General features: G+C 32.8%; 1 protein-coding gene across 3 annotated transcripts in view; it reads right to left on the reverse strand.

The window, feature by feature from the left end:
* The window catches only part of Wdr81 (WD repeat domain 81), a 236,664-nt gene that overhangs the window by 121,125 nt on the left and 96,374 nt on the right, over positions 1 to 19,165 (reverse strand). For all 3 annotated transcript variants that reach the window (XR_015038979.1, XM_085809249.1, XM_085809250.1), the window contains exon 8: positions 7,536 to 7,739. Coding sequence is in view for 2 of the 3 variants with exons in the window: in XM_085809249.1 (XP_085665375.1) it covers positions 7,536 to 7,739 (204 nt within the window). In the remaining variant the exon portion in view is untranslated. The remainder of the gene's footprint in view (positions 1 to 7,535; positions 7,740 to 19,165) is intronic.

Here is a 19,165-nt window from a genome sequence, read left to right on the forward strand (position 1 = left end):
TACGAGATACATAATTCATATCTTCAAATATATATTCAATTTATTCATTATATGGCAATGCATAAACTGAAATGAAAGCCAGGCGATGAAGGTGGTCCTGAAAAAATTTTGCATAAATAGGCAGTTCTACACATTGTATCGCCAAACAAGATGTGATCAATATTTCATCATTCTAAAAATCATGGAGAAACATCAACAAAGTAACAAAACATTAAAAAGAAAACTGGTATTCAAAGCATAACTTTATATATATATCAGTATGTGAAGTTTTTATTCAATTATTTTATCATAAATACCTTTCAGACATGCTAAATTCATATTAACCATATACAGAACACAAAATATTATACAAAACGTTTAAAAGAACTGGCATTCAAAGCATAACTTTTGATATATATCAGTATGTGAAATTTTTATTCAATTATTTTATCATATACAGAACATGAAATATTATACACTGACATAGTGAATAATCATATAGCCTGATATTAAATAGCTTAATGACAAACGCATATTCAAAGGCTATGCATAATCCGAATATTTTGTTTTTTAAGGGATAACCAAAACTCATACTTCCATGCACCATATAAACTTTTAATTTTCAAATTATATAATAAATAAAATGAAAAGTTGTTAAGCTCATTTCTGTCCCTTTAAAATACAGTCTCCAAGTACATTTCCGCATTCATCCCACCTTGATAGACGAACTTAAGAATGAAAAATATACAATAAAATCAGGCTCTCTGCAAATATCAAGGCTACATGAAACTCCAAGTAAAAAAAAAAAAAAAAAAAAAAAAAATGATGAAATTTAAACCATTCATGTCTGCATTCTGTACTGTAATATTATATGTACAGTATTGCCCTCAAAATTGTCTTTCAGTTACTCAAAAAGAGAAAATCAGATAAAGCTTAGGTGTAGTAAAAGTTTCTATGTTTGATATGAACTGAGGTTTTTATTTCAAATTTCATAAATTTAAGTAAAAAAAATCACCTTGTGCATTTTAGAACCTCATTATTCAGGTATTCAACTGTTTGGATTATGATGATGAGGAAAATATTTTCCTCTAAGTGCATAAGAAATGGATATACATATATCATCCCTGATAATGAGGTTTTCAGAAACACATTTCATTCTTCCTTAAACAGCTGATGATAGGAAATGGAAACTGAAAGATATCGCTTAGCCCCTCAGTATGCGTGTTTTTTTTTTTTTTTTTTTTTTTTTACATTGAAGCTCTTTAAATTCAGCCATTTAAAAAAAATATTATAATTTTCAGGCAGCTTCTCCAGCATGACACCTTTTATCTCCCAAAAGTGTTCCTGGGTTGTTAACTGCATTATTGCACTATGATATATTTATCCCTTATATGTCTACATTTATTGCATTTTCATCTCATTCTTCTCTGAAATATGCTTAAGAGATTTAACCAAATCATACTGCAAACTAAATCTTTTTGGCATCAAATTATGCTGCAAACTTTTACACAGTTGCCAATAAACAAGAGCTGCAAAAAAGTAATTAGTCATGCCAAAAACTGCACTTTTACAGTCAGAATAAACTACTAGAAAGAGAAGAAAAATAAAGAAATTAACACACTTAGTGGACTCAGGTTTTGACAAGCCAGGAAAGATCGACATCTTATTGGGGACTGAGCTCTTTTCTGATTTGGTGAGACAGCGAGAGATACCATCGTCTAGTACTTTCTTTTTCCAAGATTCAATTTTCGGATTTATTACTAGTGATGTTATTGAAACTGAAAGTTCAAATCAATATGGCGAGCTAAACTCTTAGTCCAAAATCTCAGAAGCATGCTTTCATCAGTTTTGGCAAACTGAAGATATGGCTAACGAAACTCTCCAAAGCACAGAAGAGGAGTTTTGTGAATTGCACTATCAGAGGACACACAGGAGAGACGAGAGTGGACATTTTAGTATAGATGCCTATTTGAAAAGAAGCACTTCATCAATTAGGCGATTCGAGAAACATAGCTAACAAACGTTCTAATCAAACGATTAAAAGGCTAAATAGAAACCCAAACCTAAAAAAGCTTTATACACATTTTATCAAGGACTATGAAAGCTTAAATCATATGGAAAGGGCTAAAGAAGAAAAACCTCTACACATTACATTCTATCTACCTTACCATGAAACTTACAAACCTGAAAAGTCATCTATGAAATTACAACCTGTGTTTAATGTATCAGGACCTACTACTTCAGACTTAAGTCTAAATGATATTTTACTATCAGGAAAAGTTAAGGAAGCTATTTTTGATTTAATTGTTCTATTTCGTAAACATGAAATTGTTCTAGTTGCAGATATTAAGCAAATGTTTAGCCAGATTTTAATTAACTCCTCACAAATAGATCTGCTATGTATCCCACGGAAAGAGCACGAAGATGATTCATTTAGTGTCTTCAGACTAAAATCTGTTACATATGGTACTAAATGTGCTCCATTTCTAGCTATAAGGACACTGAACCAATTACCTTTGGATGAACAGCAAAAATACCCAAATACCCATTAACTTCTGAACTCTTTATAATGTCTATATTGACGGCATAGCAACGGGAGCCCTTAATATTGAATCTGCCATTGAATTAAGGAATCAACTCATAAAGATATTCAGAAGCTGTGGAATGTCTCTACAGGAACTCTAAGGACCGTATTAGACCTTTCAGTGTCTAAACAAGAGTTTCAATTTGTTTTCACTGAATTTACGAAAACTCTTGGCATAATCTAATAACCAGAATCCTACATCTTGACTTTTAAAGTTGCTTTCCAATACAAGTCATCTTTTATGAAAAGAGATGTCCTTTCGATTATTGATGGGCTCTATGATCCTATTGGTTTTATCAGAGCAGTCATTTGTAAAGCAAAAATATTTCTTCAGTAACTGTGGTCTTTAAAATTGAACTGAGATGATGAATTACCTAAATCATTTACCAGTGAATGGAATTTTGTTTCAAAGTTATAATACTTAAAAAAAAAAAAAAAAAAAAAAAAAAAAAACTTGAGATAGAAAGATATTAATTCAGAAGTCAAACAACAAAAATCAGCGTTATATTTACAAAATTTAGTATTTATTCGGCGTGTTATTGTGTCTTAATTATAGAAAGATATTTTTTGCATTCTACAGCTGATAAAAGGGCTGTTGTAGGCTTCACTGACGCTTCAACTTCTGCATATGGAATGGTCGTTTACCTAAAACCCAATCAAGATAGCTCTTGTTTAAAGTTACTGGTAAGCAAATCTCAAGTAGCTCCTTTGAGGTCTCTTACCGTTCCCACGTTTGGAGTTTTCAGCTTCTCTTCTATTTGCTAAGCTTATTAAAAGAGTTTTGACTTTTTTAAATTAAGACATTGAAAAGGTAACATTCTATTCTAATTCAACTATAAGAGTAGCATGGATTAACTCTTCACCACACCAACTCAAAACTTTGGAAATTGTGTTGTGTGTAATCGTGTAGTTTAAATACATCGTCTTTGTCCTATAACCAAAAGCACCCCAGGGATCATAAATTAACTGCTTTAATTTCATTTAAAATATTTACATGTTGGTGCTAAAACTTTGTTGCATTGTGTTCGACAGGAATTTCAGCCATAAAATAGTACATAGCTCCATTACCTGTCTAAAAAATAAAACCCAAAATAGCCAAACAACCTATGGCACCATTGCTGAAAGAAAGAGTTTTGGTGAGTCTCCCCTTTTCCGTAACTGGCATTGATTTATTCGGACCCTTTTACATAAAATACAAAAATCAGTGAAGAGGCACCTTAAACAAGATACACGTTGTCATTTTTGTACGCTGAGTGATACATGTTGATTTTGCTACAGATCTAACATGGCAGACTGTAAATTGCAACATTAAGAAGATTTTTCCACGGCTGGGCCTTTAACTGGGCTATATATTTGGATAATGCTACCAACTTTGTCATGAAAAGCTGTTAATCCTTGTCGAAAGTTCGCCTAATCTGTCATCATATTTAGCTTCTGAATAAACAATCTGGAAATTCAATCCACCTCGATCTCCCAGTTTCTGTGGTATTTATGAGCATTAAATCCTTTAAATATAATCTAAAACGAACTACTAAAAATGCAAAATTAACTAATTGAAGAATTTTTGACTGTCATAAGTCATAAACCAAATTGAAGGTACATTGAATAGTAGACCATTGTTACCTCTATCTTCAGATCCCAGTGACTTCGAAACTTTGATCCCTGACCATTGTTTAATTGGAAGACTCCTGAAGGCTCTACAGAAATTACCGATAACAGACTTCCCACTGGCAGAAAATTAAAATTAACCAAATAATATGGAAGAACTGGTCCACAGATTATCTTAAGATACTTTCAGCAGATATGCAAATTGTTCTTTCAAAAAGAAAATATAAAAAGATGTACTCTTATATTAGTTAAAGAGGATAAACTACTTCTATGGTACTATCCCTGAAAGCAATGGCCAAATCCGTATTGTTGTTATAAAAACTCAAGGACTGGTAAACTGTAGAATTTCTAATATATTTATTCTGCCTACTGACTGAAGTAGTGAAATTGTTTACTAATTCCTTGTATTAATATTGCATGTTTCTTTTACTGTAAAATTCAGTTTCTTTGCAGAATTGATTTATTGCATTTAATTTTTTATATGAATGCCTTAATTTATGTACATTAGTTCTGAAATTAGAATTTCAATCTCGAGTGAGATGTTAGCACCTGATAGTCTACTAAGCGAAAACTTTCTCCTTTGCTGTCTGACTAGCAACGAATCCTGTAATGCCCCACGTGCACCAATATAGCTTTTTTATTTGTGATACTAGTGATTTGAGAGATTGATCTTCGTTTCGTGTTTGAATAGCTGCTAATTGAGTGATTAGATTATGAATAAATGAAAGATGAATTTCCAATGAAGTTAAGTTTTGTTTGTTATTTCGTAGTTACAGTCCAGAATACTGTTCAAATGGCAAATATTCCTTCTCTTATTTGTCACCTGTTTCATGTAACAGTCCTTCAAGGAAGTTTTAATTTTCAGAGTATGTATCTTCAGACAAAATCTGCATTTAAAGGTTGTTTTGGGGCATAAATGCAAAACTCAAGAAGCACCATATATCTACACATAAAAGATCAGATACACAAAGTGCATTCTTCATATCAGGTTTTATCACCACAGCTTCATGCTGAAAATAACCCAAACAGGGTTTTACCTGCAAAAGATCTTTTCGGCTTTAATAAATAAAATAACAAATAGATATGTTGTATATTTTTAAAGTGTTAGATAAATTAGGAAAACTAGACAGTTGCTTCACAGCAATTAACTTTAAACTTTAATACGTATGTATTATATAAAGGGGAAAAAAGAAGCAGTAGCATACACTCTTAAGATAAAAAAGGGGGAGGGGGGAAAAGGAAAAATCCTGCTTTTAAAAGATTATGTGCTCCCTCAGAACTTTACTGTGAGTTAAGAAGAACAAACAAATTTAGACTTAATCATAACAAACTAGCCTTCCACATTTACAATTCAAAATATTTACACATATTAATGTAATCTATGTTAAAATTAAGGAAATAAAGTAACTTTTCTTTATTTAAAAGTAAAAGTATGCTTCCACTTCAGAAACGAAACTTTGAATTGAAGAATTTTTAAGTTTGGTTTAAAACAACATCTAGGCAACCTAATTTGAAAACATGGATTTCAAAAATAAAAAAACCATGGACACAAAGCACAAACCTAGGGAATATTATATACATCCAACTTTGTTTTTAATCACACATGTGTTCAAGAAATTAAGAATAAACCTCACCTAAACAGAATAGATCAGCAGCTGCTTTAAATTCAGAAACATTGATATTTTGGAAACTAAAAGAAAATTAAAATATTGATCAGCTATCAGAGAACAGATTAAAACTGATAGTCAACACTCAGAACTCAAAATTTTGAGATTATTTTCACTCAGAGAAGAAACTATTTCACATTTAGAAAAATATGTGTATACTTTACATCCAAATGATGTTACAAGTTTCAAGAAAGGTTTGGTTCTATTACTTCACATGACACATTTCATACAATACATGATATTATAAAACATTGATTAGAAATGGAATGAAAATCAAATACCTTAAGATTCCTGTATTAATAATTAATTTGGCAAAGCATACAAGGGTCTAGGGAGGGAATGACTTTATAAGGCTTTTTATTGGAAAATCTCATATTTTTTCATGCATAGGGAAAAACAATAAAAATTCCATGCAGCAGCCAGCCTGCTCAGATGACAGGAGAAAAGGACTATAAACTGGCAGTATTCTATTGCCACTCCATTCAGCAAATGGTAGGCTATTTTAATGAAACACACATGCATATATTAATGATAAAATTAGGTTCTCATTAACAGCCACCAAAAGAGTTAAAATACATTACAGAGGAAAGACTAAGGCAGTAATTAGTTTTAAAATAAAAGAATACTGATTACAAGTGGAATAAAAAAAAGTAAATAAAAAAGAACATACAATGCAATCTTATGAAGCTGCATAAAGTTATTTACAGTAAAAAGGAAAATTAATTACATTTAGCGAATATTAATGTCAAAGAAGAAACATGTTAGAAATATTTTTGAGCAGAAAGATTAAGAACAATAAAATGAGCAATTGCCGTAACTAAATACATTTTCCTAAGATCAGATCTAGTATATAAGCATTCAGAAATGTATATGACAAAATAATGAATTTTGCATATTTCGGGCATATCATTGGTTCTAGAATGCACAAATGTGTTCATGACATAATTACAACTAAACATTCCAACTAAACACTTGAAACTAAATATTTAAACTAACTAATATGGTACAGTTCCTGGGGCCTCTAACATCATATTTTACCTAATGACAATAATTTATTTGGTAAATAACAGGCATATCTCAATACCTTCAAACTTTTCAGTCAAGGCATATCTCAATACCTTCAAACTTTTCAGTCAAAATGCTAAGCACATTTTACCATAAAATGAAATTACTATTCAACTGCATAAGCAACTGAGTACACATCTGAAAAATTCTTGCATAAGGAATAATTTTATTTATAACACACATATTTTTCACTATACAAAGGAAAGATGAAGACCGTAATTTAAATAATAAAATATAATCCTGCTCAGAGTACGTGAAATTTTATAATGATCTGAGATATAAACAATAGCTTTTTAAGGAGGAAAAGAAGGGGAAAATAAGGAATGATTTATGGAATTTACAACAGTTAACACATAACACTGGAATGCATAATATGTTCAAAATTGATGCATCCTATACCACAGATATAAATGGGAAGAGGAAGAATTACCCCATTTCCCTGCATCAGTAAGATATTAATTGTAGCTCAACACATTTTGTAAACAATAATGTAGAGTTTTTACAACAGTATAAAGTTTCAAGAAAAAATTTACATTTGGATAATTCATTATAAAAATGAGTATAGTTATTAACTATAAATACAGTAAGTAAAAAATATGAAATATTGTACTTCTTATACATAGTAAACTCACTTTATAGCCAAAAACAAGATCAATCCAGTGATGAAGTCTCTCTGAAACATGGTAACCTTCTAAAGCTTCTCTGTGTTTCTTAATAAAATCTTCAGGACTTTTGCACCATGAAGGAACACCAAGGTCACTCAAATCAGGATGAATGGAATAAAATATTGTAGGATCAGAAAAAAACTCTGGAATGCATTCATCTGGTGTCCATTCCTAAAAGTAAAATTATTACTCAGCACAAAATTCTAAAGAACTAGGTTTTTCTTTTAATAGGAAGACAAATGAGTTTAAAAAAAAAGGTTATTTTACATTAAATTGTAATGCTTCATGTAATACAATTCCATTACCTGGTTTGAATGAAAATGAGGACAGTTCAGTGTATCTTAAGTGTCACAAAATAACACCTAATTATAAGGAATGTTAACTACTCTAATATAAAAGGAAATACAGTACAAAGTCTGAGATCTAGAATTGTCAGGACTTCAACAACACCGAATTTTATATCTTCAGTTTAAATCTAGTGAGATGACATGTAGACATGAAAATATTTAGGTTTCACTTATTGTTTAAGTCAGATAGACGAATGCTAATTCCTAACAATGCGCACCAGAGCCAGAGCGGCAAACATTTTAAAGGTTAGAGGAGCACGGAGCAACTAAAATTAAGGATATGAAAAGTTTTAGAATTTAGTAGAGTCACTGGGCAGCAGAATTTAGGTAATATTTTTAGAATTTTGGGAGGTAAAGGGGCAACAGAATTTAAGACCCACAGAAATTGCAGAGGGCGGCTAAATGTGTACCTCCGGCCCTGCTCCCTACAACCACTCAAGGGCAGAAAGTCCTTGGTCAGCATCAATACAATGTCAATCAATGTAACTGTAATGTCAATCAATACCACTCCCTAGCCAGCAGATGTTTGAAAGTGATATGCAGGAATTTCAGTTGGTCCAGAGAAAAAACCAGATTTATGGCACAACTGCTTCCTTTTTTTGAGCACTATATTCTCCATTCCTAGAATTTGCAAGGAGGGATATTTTGTTACTTTATTTATTTGTTTCTTTGGCTAGTGGTTTGAAGGTCCGGGATGTTAGATAATTCCAGATATTAGATGTCAGGCCTTCGGACATTGTACTGTAATCTTAGACTTTACAAGGCAGGAAATTTTTTTTATTACTTTAGTTTATGTATGTATTTATTTTTTAGCTGGTGATCCAGATATTGGACATGCGGATTTCAGACTTTGTATTGTAATACCAAATAAAGTAGATGGAGACATTCGAAAAGATTAATATCAAGTTATATAACAAGTAGCAGGAAGACTGAAAACACACTAAAAAAATGAATTTCAGCATCGAAGGGATAAACATTGTTGCAAAAGAAGTTGATTGCGAATTGGATGAAGTTTTTTAAATTTTGAAAATTAAATAATTTCATATAGAGCTGTTAAAAAAGAAAATGGCGGTGTGAATATTTTAAAATGCAACGTGCTTTAAAAAATTGAAAATGCACATACTTATAAAGTATTTCTTAGAACCCATAACATTATATAGTACACAATAATGTACTATCTAATGTTAAGTATGTATTACAGTACTAAATAAGATATTTAAAAAAAATAAGAATTATGCAAAAAAAAAAAAAAAAAAAAAAAAAAACCCACAGTATCATCAAATAAAAACTGTTTAAAATGAATCAAAATATTATATTTAACTAGGAAATATGAAATAAACATCCATTTCTTGCAGCTTTAAACATGTTGCATTTACCTTACTAACTACATATGTAATCTGATCTCAGAGAACTATGCTTCTGCTTTCTTATATAACAATTCCACATAAAATTATTTAATTTTCGAAATCAACAAGTCTATAAATTTTCAATCCAATTAACTAACACTTCTTCTACAACAATTTCTACTTATTCCTTCACTGGTGTCACCAACTGCAAATAGCAGTACACTATTGGTCTCCTAGATAAGACATATCATGGTGCCTGCTTTCTTTTCCAATGAACTTTTCATTTCTATCTACTAACCAAGAGGGACTTTTAAATTCATTCATGGGACTTAATTCATTGTAGCTATTCAATGCATTAAAAAATGCTTTTCTACTTATGAAAGTGATAGCAAAATACTTAAGATATTAAGGTAATGCAGTTTCAAAACATCAGAGAAATTCAGTAGTTTCACAGCTATTAAACAGACTCATAAATTTCAATTTCTACCTTCCTTTGCAACTGAAATTAAACTATACTGAGCTAGATTTTAATTATATTAAAAGATCATCACTTGATGGAATGATATGCCAAACAAACTGTTCACAAGCTGCGGTTCTGCAAGCATATTAAATACTAAAGGGCAGTGAAAGTTTTGCTCATTTTGTCATCTATCACATGCCAGATCCTGTCAATGTACTACACAAAAATTAGCTTCTTTATAAACTTTAGCACTCAAGGTTAGCACCACTTGTCAGCTCTTGGTCAATGGCTCAACAATCGGAAAGCTATTGCTGCAGACAGAAGTTTCTCATCTTAAATTATTGATCAAGTTTTCAAGCATTTTCCCATTCTAATAGGGGACAAATAACAAGATTATCCTTCCCACTATCAGCTACAAAACTGAATGTATTTTATATAACTTCAACTTTTGTGTTACTTCTCTTCCTGTAAAAAATTAGCAATTCTGTCCTTGACTATCCCATTCCTGACATGAATTCTAGGGGAATGTATAATATTTCTTCTCAGTGAGGCTTGTTATACATTAGTCAAACCATCCATGCATTGAAGTTCTGAGTCAAATATTATGAATCTACACATCTACAAATGCCAGATGACTAGTAACTATCCCAATTGCCTTCTGGCTTCCCAATACTTTTTATATGAGGCAGAGTCGATATAAGCAGCATTCATTGGTTGTCCAGAGTTAAAAAGCCAGCAGCTGGTTAGTTTCTTAGTCTAGCATGAAACAAATGGGCATCAATAAGTCATGTTAAGAGGTGAAATGCAGCAACAGCCAACCTGAAAGAAACACTTGGAACAGAAAATTTTTTCCTATGCCTTTCCCGAAAATTCTCAATTCAGGAAAAGTGTGTGTATCCAAACATGATTTTTAAATTCAAAAAAAGGAAACAAGTAAATTAATCACTGCACACGATTCATCTGTAAACAATAAACACAATTTTGTCATCCATAAATACAATGTTGTTCAAATACAAAATCATCCGTAGAACTTCCTTGGTGAATTAGATTTCCATGAAGCTTTCCACATCTATAAAAATATGTCTACATCAGTTAGTTAACTGTCTGCATCAGTTAGTTTAAATTCTGATCTGTGTTTCCCACCAATCAACAAAGACAGAAATTCTTGATCTACATTATTTCTTTTCATTGTTTTTTTTCTTTCTCCACATTATACAAAGCATTGTTCTTTACTTATTAGTAAGTTCTTGAAAATTCATTGGCATCTTATTCTGTTTGTGGTATTTATCTTTCAGTTATTTACAGATAAATGAAAATTAGCGTACAAATGCTAGGATCATTTTTGCAAAAGTAAAGTTAATGCCGAATAATATTGTTTATCTATATCCCAAACCATCACATTTCAACTCTTATTACAAACTTATGAATGGATAATATGCCTTGGTCAGAAGACATATTATCCCTTCATATTTTTTGTATAGTAAAACTATTTTTTGCATCAAGTTGAACAAATTATTAATTCATGGTTTTGATTTTAATATCTGAAATTAGTGAATTATCAATGTAACAATGCTACATCCATTTCTTTACTAATTTGCTGAATTTCAACTGCTTCACATGTTAAAGCTTTTCTTTTTAGAGGCAAAATCATGATTATACATTTAGTTGACATTATAAGACTATTCTTTTCAATTAGATGTCTACTTCACCATAGAAACAACAAGAATGACATAACAGAAGGTCATGCATTGAAGTAAGCAAACGACAGCTAGTTCTAAAACTACTTCAAAATTCTCTTTCAGCTAAGTACAATTTTAATTAAAGATATGTAGGTGATTTTCACAAACCGAAAATTACCCAGCAAATAGGATAAGTTAGACAATAGTAACTATACAGCATTTACTGGAAGTTGTTACCAAAACTTAACACTAGCTTTTTTTTACACTAAACTGAAAAATAAAATGTTTTTATTGGCAAGATCTGCAAGGTACTTTATATTAACTACAGCAACACACAAAACAATTATCCATAAATATCATCATGTTCTTAGCATTAAAGCTGATAAAAATTTATACTCATTAACTGAAAACAATACTCTTTGGCCACGGTAAACACTTAAATGTAAAAAGGATTTTCAATAAGTTTTAAGATGAATGCCTACATTGATTTATGGTTTTCTACGTAGTTTATCACAGTTTCAAAGCAATTACCACTTAGCAATTACAAGTTACCAGTTAGGCATCAATTTCAAAGCAATTATCAGTTAGGGCATCAATTTCCAGTAGAAAAAAAAGTTTTGTCACAATCTCAATTGGCATATTTCATGGCACAATCATCACTGTAATGTGAACCATGCAAATTTTGTTCCAATTTTGGAATAAAAATAGTTACTTGGAGCCATGTGTATTGAAAATGGTGAATATGTCAGACGCTGAACAAGAAGTCTGGGAAAACCCATCCTTGTATGCAGCTGCATTATCATGCAAAAACAATACTTTTCTGCTAAGTTTTGCTAAGGAGTTTTCTTCTTTCTATGGCTTGTTGGAGTTCAATCAACAAGTTGGCATATTAAACATATGTTATTATGGTGTTATGCTACACAGTCAGCAACAGCTCCTCTTTATCCCCAAAATATGATGGTTAAAATCTTTCCGAGCAGACTTCAATACTCTGAACTTGTGGAATTGAGAAGATTCCTTGTGGTTCCATAACAAGCTCTTTAGTTGCATGTTTGGGCTTGGAGCATTTGATTGCAGCAAATCACACAACTATCTGCCTAAGAGAAAATATGCCTTCATGGAAGAAAAGCTGGGTCATAATTCACATTAAAAATAGCACAAATGTAAAATCATAAAAATTTATACAGGGTGGGGCCTGTATGCACCCACCCTAATTCCTGGCATTAGTATTTGAGGTAGACATTCCTTACTGAACTTTGAAGTAACTCTTTTTTCCTACCAAATTTACCCATTCCATTATTCATTTTCATATACCATCAACCCATCATATTTTCTTATACACTGATGATTATCACAATCTAGTACACTCTCCTACAGTGATTTATCACCATATATCCCTTTCCTTTATTGGTAATGCCCACCAGGGTCTTGTCTATGATCATCCTCAAGTGATACTCTCTTGGGTCTAAATACAGCAGCACAGCTTTTAGCATGCAAAGGTGTAGTATCATATATTTGGAATATTTAATATATCAGATAAATTAGATATTCAGAATATTAGTCAGTGTTATGCCTTCTTTCACCAGGAGCTCAATCACAGAAAGGTTTGGTATTCACATCCAAGGATATTATTTATTAACTGTTTTTGGCAGCCTAATAAAAATCAACCGACCGTCCTTACATTTGATTATATACTTCAAAAGCATAAGGCAACAGTCTCCCTGTGATTTGTCAGTTGACTTTATTATGTCCTTAAAAGCTTTGAATTTATAGAATGAGTTCCATATGAAACCATCATAAAATAAGGAACAGTAAGTGGTGTCATTCCCCATTTCTTTCATTTGCCAATAGAACAGAAGAATGCTTTTCCTAATGTCTCCTCCTCCCCAAATTTTGCATTTAAAATTAATTTAATATTGATTGGCACACTATGTTACATGTTATCTTCTAGTATTTAAGTTTTGGAAAGCAGATATTTTATGATACAATACAAATAAAACAAGAGGCAAGCTCATCATTTCTTAAAGGTATCTAAGCTTTTCAGTTATTTCTACAAAATAAAAAGCTTTTTATTTTAATTAAAATTTGGGAACAAATCTGAAAACCAAGACAAAATATGCAAAGTAGGGGCAGGAAAATATCCACTTTGTAAAGAGATGAGATCTGGCTTAGCAATTGAGAGAATGAAACCTCAATGCAAGATCATTTGTAAAGAACTGGCATGTGGTCATCATTTAATAGCCTCTGAGATAGAAAAGTAAAAAAATAATTGCAGAAATATAAACATTTAAAAACATTCTCAGGTTTGTCAGGTTTGAAAATTTCAAAATTATGTTTTTAAAACACATTTGATGGACAAATAATAAGAGTTAAAGCATTAAAGAAATAGAGCTGGTCTTCCATATAATATAGATCTAGACTGTAAAAGACTAATTTGTTGTTTCTGAAACTCATATTATGCCTCAAGAAATAAGTCAATGAAAATCTCACCAAATGAAATGAAATAAATACTTCACTTATGTTCTCTTAATTTAGTTATACTAAACTCACTCTCTGTCAAAAAGAAAATACAATACACTGTCCAAAACCCAGACATCTAATAACTGAAACGATGACTCATCCAGACATCTAATAGCTGAACCTTCCATAAAATCTCTCTCTCTCTCTTTTTTTTTTTTTTTTTGTGTCTCATTTTTCTCAAATTCTGTGTGAACGGAGATTATTATATTCAAAAGAAAGTATGCTGTAAGTCAATTTTTGGCCCGCTTAGCTGAGATATTTCTTTTGCCAACAAGCATCACTATCCACAATGGTGCTGAATGATTCTGCACGTTGTTTTGCCTGTCGGCTAACAAACCACATTTTCATTTTCAGCCCTTGATGTGTGTGGGGAGAGGGTTTAGAATTTTCCTATCTTATTAGTCCGATACATATTGTTCAGTCTCACCTCCCTGATATATGAACTGTAAAATGTGGAGTAATGATGACATTCCATCTGCCTTTGAAATTTCTAAGAGTGCGACTAAATAATGAGAGACACTGGGATGACATTAAGGAAGTTTCAAATTCTCAAATGTTAATAAAGGAGTGGAAAACTGTGGAATTTAAGCAGTTATGTCCAGAAGATTGAAAGGATAAATTACACAGATTTCTTGGTCTCTTATGGGATCCATGTAGTGATTACCTGTCCTTGGAAATTAATAGTTTGCTAGTATTTCTCCAACAGAAAAAGAACACCAAACGGTTTCTAATAATGGCTGCTGGAAGAATCTTCGACCCGATGGGTATAGTGACTTCTTTTACTATCCATTTCAAGTGTCTGTTCCAGGAGATCTGGGAAAGAAAACTTTCTTGGGATAAAGCTTTACTTCCTGATATAAGAGAGAAGTGGATGAAGTAATGTAAAGCAGTTCCACAACTTAAAAACTTAAAGGTTCTGAGATATATACTTGGTTGTCTTACTGATCAAGATGCAGAACTGGAAATTCATACATTTTCAGAAGCTAGTATTAAAGCTTATGGGGAAGTTGTTTACGTTAAGTTAAAGGTTGAGAAACAAATCTTAATCAATCTTGTGGCTTCAAAATCCAGAGTTAAAGAAGCTGTCATTGCCAAGACTTGAGCTTATGGGTGCTTTACTTGCGGCAAGATTAGCTAGTGAACTGAAACCAATTATTGACAAAAAACAAATATCGAAAAGTTTTTTTTGAAATGATTCGAAGGTCACTTTATACTGGATTCAAAGTCCAAGCAAAAAGTGGAAACAATTTATATCAAACCATGTGAAAGAGATACAAAGCTTGAAAACTGATGCTACATGGCATCATTGTCCAGGCATGGCTAATCCAGCTGATCTACTTGTAGGGTTTATATTTATTTTAACTAATATTTATTTTAAGTTTAAACTATCTTTCCTGTCAAGCCTTACTTTCCCCTGGAATTGCCAATGCCAGAGTATGTAAATTTTAGTAGAATGCGCAAAGTATTCAAATTGTCAGCGGAAGTAATTTGAGTTAAATAGAAGGGAAACGAGTTCGAAAGTGTGCTTTCTTGCTTCACGAGCGTGGAGGTGGCTAGGTAGAATTTGAAGAACCACGCGTTTCGGCTTGTGGGCTTGGCTAGGCAGATAGTTGAATCTGATATTCTCAAAGTATCCGAAGGCTATCTTCAAATGAGCAGACCAGAAAGGCAAATCGCTCTTATGGGGAAAAGACCTATCAAGCTAACTCATCGAAGCTCGAAGGTCAAGGCCCAAAAAGGAAATTTGAAAACAACCGTCCGTGTACCCAGAAGGCAGAAGTTGAAAGGAAAGCTTTAAACAAGTAGAGGGGCCTGTAAAAGCAAGGGTCCAGACCCCGGAAGTTTCGAAAAAACCCTCAAGAAGATACTTAAATACGGTCGTCGTAAAAAACTCACAATTGCCGATTATACAAGTCCTGGTTGGCGATGTACCAGTAGAAGTCCTCATCGATACAGGAGCAGAAGGTAATTTTATGAGTAATATTTTTTTTAAGAAGAATTTTAATAGGTTACGATTATTTAAAAATAAAAACACAGAAATCATAGCAGCGCAAGGACAAACTTGTCAATGTATTGGAAAATTATCTTTAAAAATACAGGTTCAAAACAAAAGCCTTAAAGTATTAATTTTTGTAGTAAAAAACTTGCAAAGTGCACTTATTTTAGGTATGGAGTTTTTAAAAGCCGCGAAGGCCAAATTGAATTTTCAGGAAAGTGCTATTGTGCTGGAGATGGATCGGAGGGTGGTGGAACCAGTGGAACAACCGCAAGTCGACCTTAGCCATTTGAATGACCATGAAAGTCAAGCCATCCAGCAAGTGGTGAGTACTTTTTTAAACTTGTTTTCAGAACGGCCTGGTAGTTGTCAAATTATTACACATGATATACAGTTAATTGCTGACAAACCCTGTAGGACTAAACCTTACCGCTATGATAAACAGAAAGAACAAATCATCGAAGAACACATTCAGGAAATGTTAAAGAACCAGATAATAACACCCTTAAATAGTGAGTACGCGAGTCCAGTCGTACTATGTAGGAAGAAGAACGAGTTTCCTCCTTCGGATAAAAGGGCTTCGAGGTTTGCTATCGATTACAGAAAACTTAATAGTGTTACTAAATTCCCAGTTTACCATTTGCCGGTTATAGAGGAAATTATTAGAAAGATTAAGTCTACGAGATACATGACTGCATTGGACCTAACGTGTGGCTACTATCAAATAGCTATGAGACCCGAAGACATACATAAAACCGCGTTTATAACAAAATCGGGCACTTATGCATTTTTACGCATGCCCTTTGGGTTGTGTGGGGCCCCGTCAACATTCCAGAGAGCTATGGATGTTGTTTTAAAGCCTAGGAAAATCGACTTTAATCTATCTAGATGATATAATTATAACGAGTAGTACGTTGGAACATATTAAAAATCTATAAGTTTTTAAATTATTAAAACAGGTCGGTCTTATAATTAACGCCTCAAAATGCAAGTTCGCAACTAAAGAACTTAAATATCTGGGTTATAAAATTTCGCAAAAGGGTATAGAAACTCAAGATTCAAAAATAAAAGCAATTAAGAATTTCCCACCTCCCAACACCGCCAAGAAATTTTCTTCTTTCCTTGGGTTATGTTCTTATTATCGGTCATTCATAAAAGATTTTGCTAATATTGTTGAACCCTTGTTAGTAATTAAAAGAAAGAAAAGTAAATTCACGTGGACAGCAGAAGGAAATACCGCATTTGAAAGATTAAAGAAGCGCTCATCAATGCCCCTGTTTTGAAATTCCCGGAGGGGGACGAAAACCTGGAAATTGCAGCAGATGCGTAGGACTATGCTGTAGGTGCTGTTCTCATGCAAAATGGCTATCCTTTGGCATTTTTTAGTAAAACGTTTAAACGCAATGGAATTATACAGCTACAGAGAGAGAAACATTAGCCGTATTAATGGCTGTACACAAATTTCGATTTATTTCGGCAAAGTGCCAGTAACAATCTTTTCGGCTCATGCGGCTGTTGGTAAACTTTACTCGGGGAAAAACCTAACGCCCAGGTTAATAAGATGGGCTTTAAAACTTCAAGAATATAATCTCATAATTAAATATAAACCGGGTAAGGAAAACAATGTAGCTGATGCACTTTCTCGTATAAAACTGGACGATGAAAGAAATGAACTCAAATGCGCTGTGTTGACTTCAAAAATTGTAGATTCTGGAGAAACAATTATTGCTGAATTGAAAGCTATCCTGAATTTGGAAGTATCTATGCATATTTGAAAGACCCCGAAAGCTTTGAGCACACAGATATCGATGCGACAAGAAATAGAGCAGAAAACTATGAAATATTAGATAATTTATTATTTTATACGAAAACAACAAACGAAAATCTCGAGTACAAACCAGTCATCCCAGCCTCGCTTCGATTAAGCATTTTGAAGGAATTATATGACGCGAAAACAGCGGGTCATTTAGGGGTCAGAATGACTTTAAAAAGGGTACGCGAGGCGGTATATTTCCCGCAATTATACAAAATAGTAACTGCGTATGTCAGGTCCTGCAATCAATGTCAGTTAATAAATGATATTAATTACAGCCCGGCCGGGTACTTAAATAGCATTCGCGCTACATTTCCGAATGAAATTTTAGGCATAGATCTTCTTGGTCCTTTCCCCCAGAGTAAGTTAAATAAAAATCGTTTTCTTTTAGTAATTGTAGATCATTTTTCAAAATGGACAGAAATTGTTCCACTTAAACGCACGTCAACCAAAACAGTCACAGATGCACTCTTACACAGATACATTTTAAAATATGGGGCACCGATAAAAGTCATTAGCGATAACGGTAAACAATTCGTTAGCCAAATATTTGAAAACATTTGCACTGGACTTGGCATACACCATATCAAAATGGTTCCATATAGACCACAGGCAAACATCGCAGAAAGAGTTAATAAAAATACTGTAAAAATAATTCGAAGTTATGTTAGCACACATCACAAGCGCTGGGATGGCTACATAAATGAGTTAGCTTATGCTTTAAGAACAGCAAATCACGATACTACGGGAAACACTCCAGCAGAATTATTTTTAGGACGGAAGTTAATTATGCCATTAGATAAATTATTCTTTGTGCAACAAAGAGAGCAAGAATTTAAACAAAGAGATGTGCAAAAACTCATTGACCAGGCGGTTAAAAGCTCGGATGCGGCAAGAAATAGACAAAAATTATACTACGATAGAAAATGCCATGAAGCAGATTTTAAAGTTGGGGATAAAGTTTTGAAGCCGAAATTTTCTTTATCAAGTGCCCCAGACAATTTTACTGCAAAGTTAGCTCCAAAATTTAAAAGCCCCTATGTAATTCAGGAAATCAAGGGAGTCGTATTGTACCTTAAGAACAAGAGAGGGGAAATCTGTAAAGCAAGTCCCGATCAGGTGAAAAAATATTATAATCAAAATGACTTTGAAATCCTTAAAAGTTTCTTGCAGGACTCAAGCGTAAAAAAAGTGGAAGGTCAAGAAGTAACGTCACCCGCTCCACCACCCAAGAAGCGGAGAACTGAAGAGAAACCTAGCCCTTCTACAAGTCATGCAACGGTACCGAAAAGAAGAAATGAAAACTTTCAGACTCCAGCATTTAAGAAACACAAGAAAGCAACGCCGCCGCGTAAAGAATCTTTGGCAAAGAGGAAAACCCGACTTACAATGTATCGCAGTAGAAATTCTGCATCGAGGAAAACACTTCCAGGCCC

Source organism: Stegodyphus dumicola, chromosome X2 (assembly GCF_044657685.1).
Source record: "Stegodyphus dumicola isolate Sdum_Otavi_A_Nest chromosome X2, ASM4465768v1".
NCBI classification, from domain to species: domain Eukaryota; kingdom Metazoa; phylum Arthropoda; class Arachnida; order Araneae; family Eresidae; genus Stegodyphus; species Stegodyphus dumicola.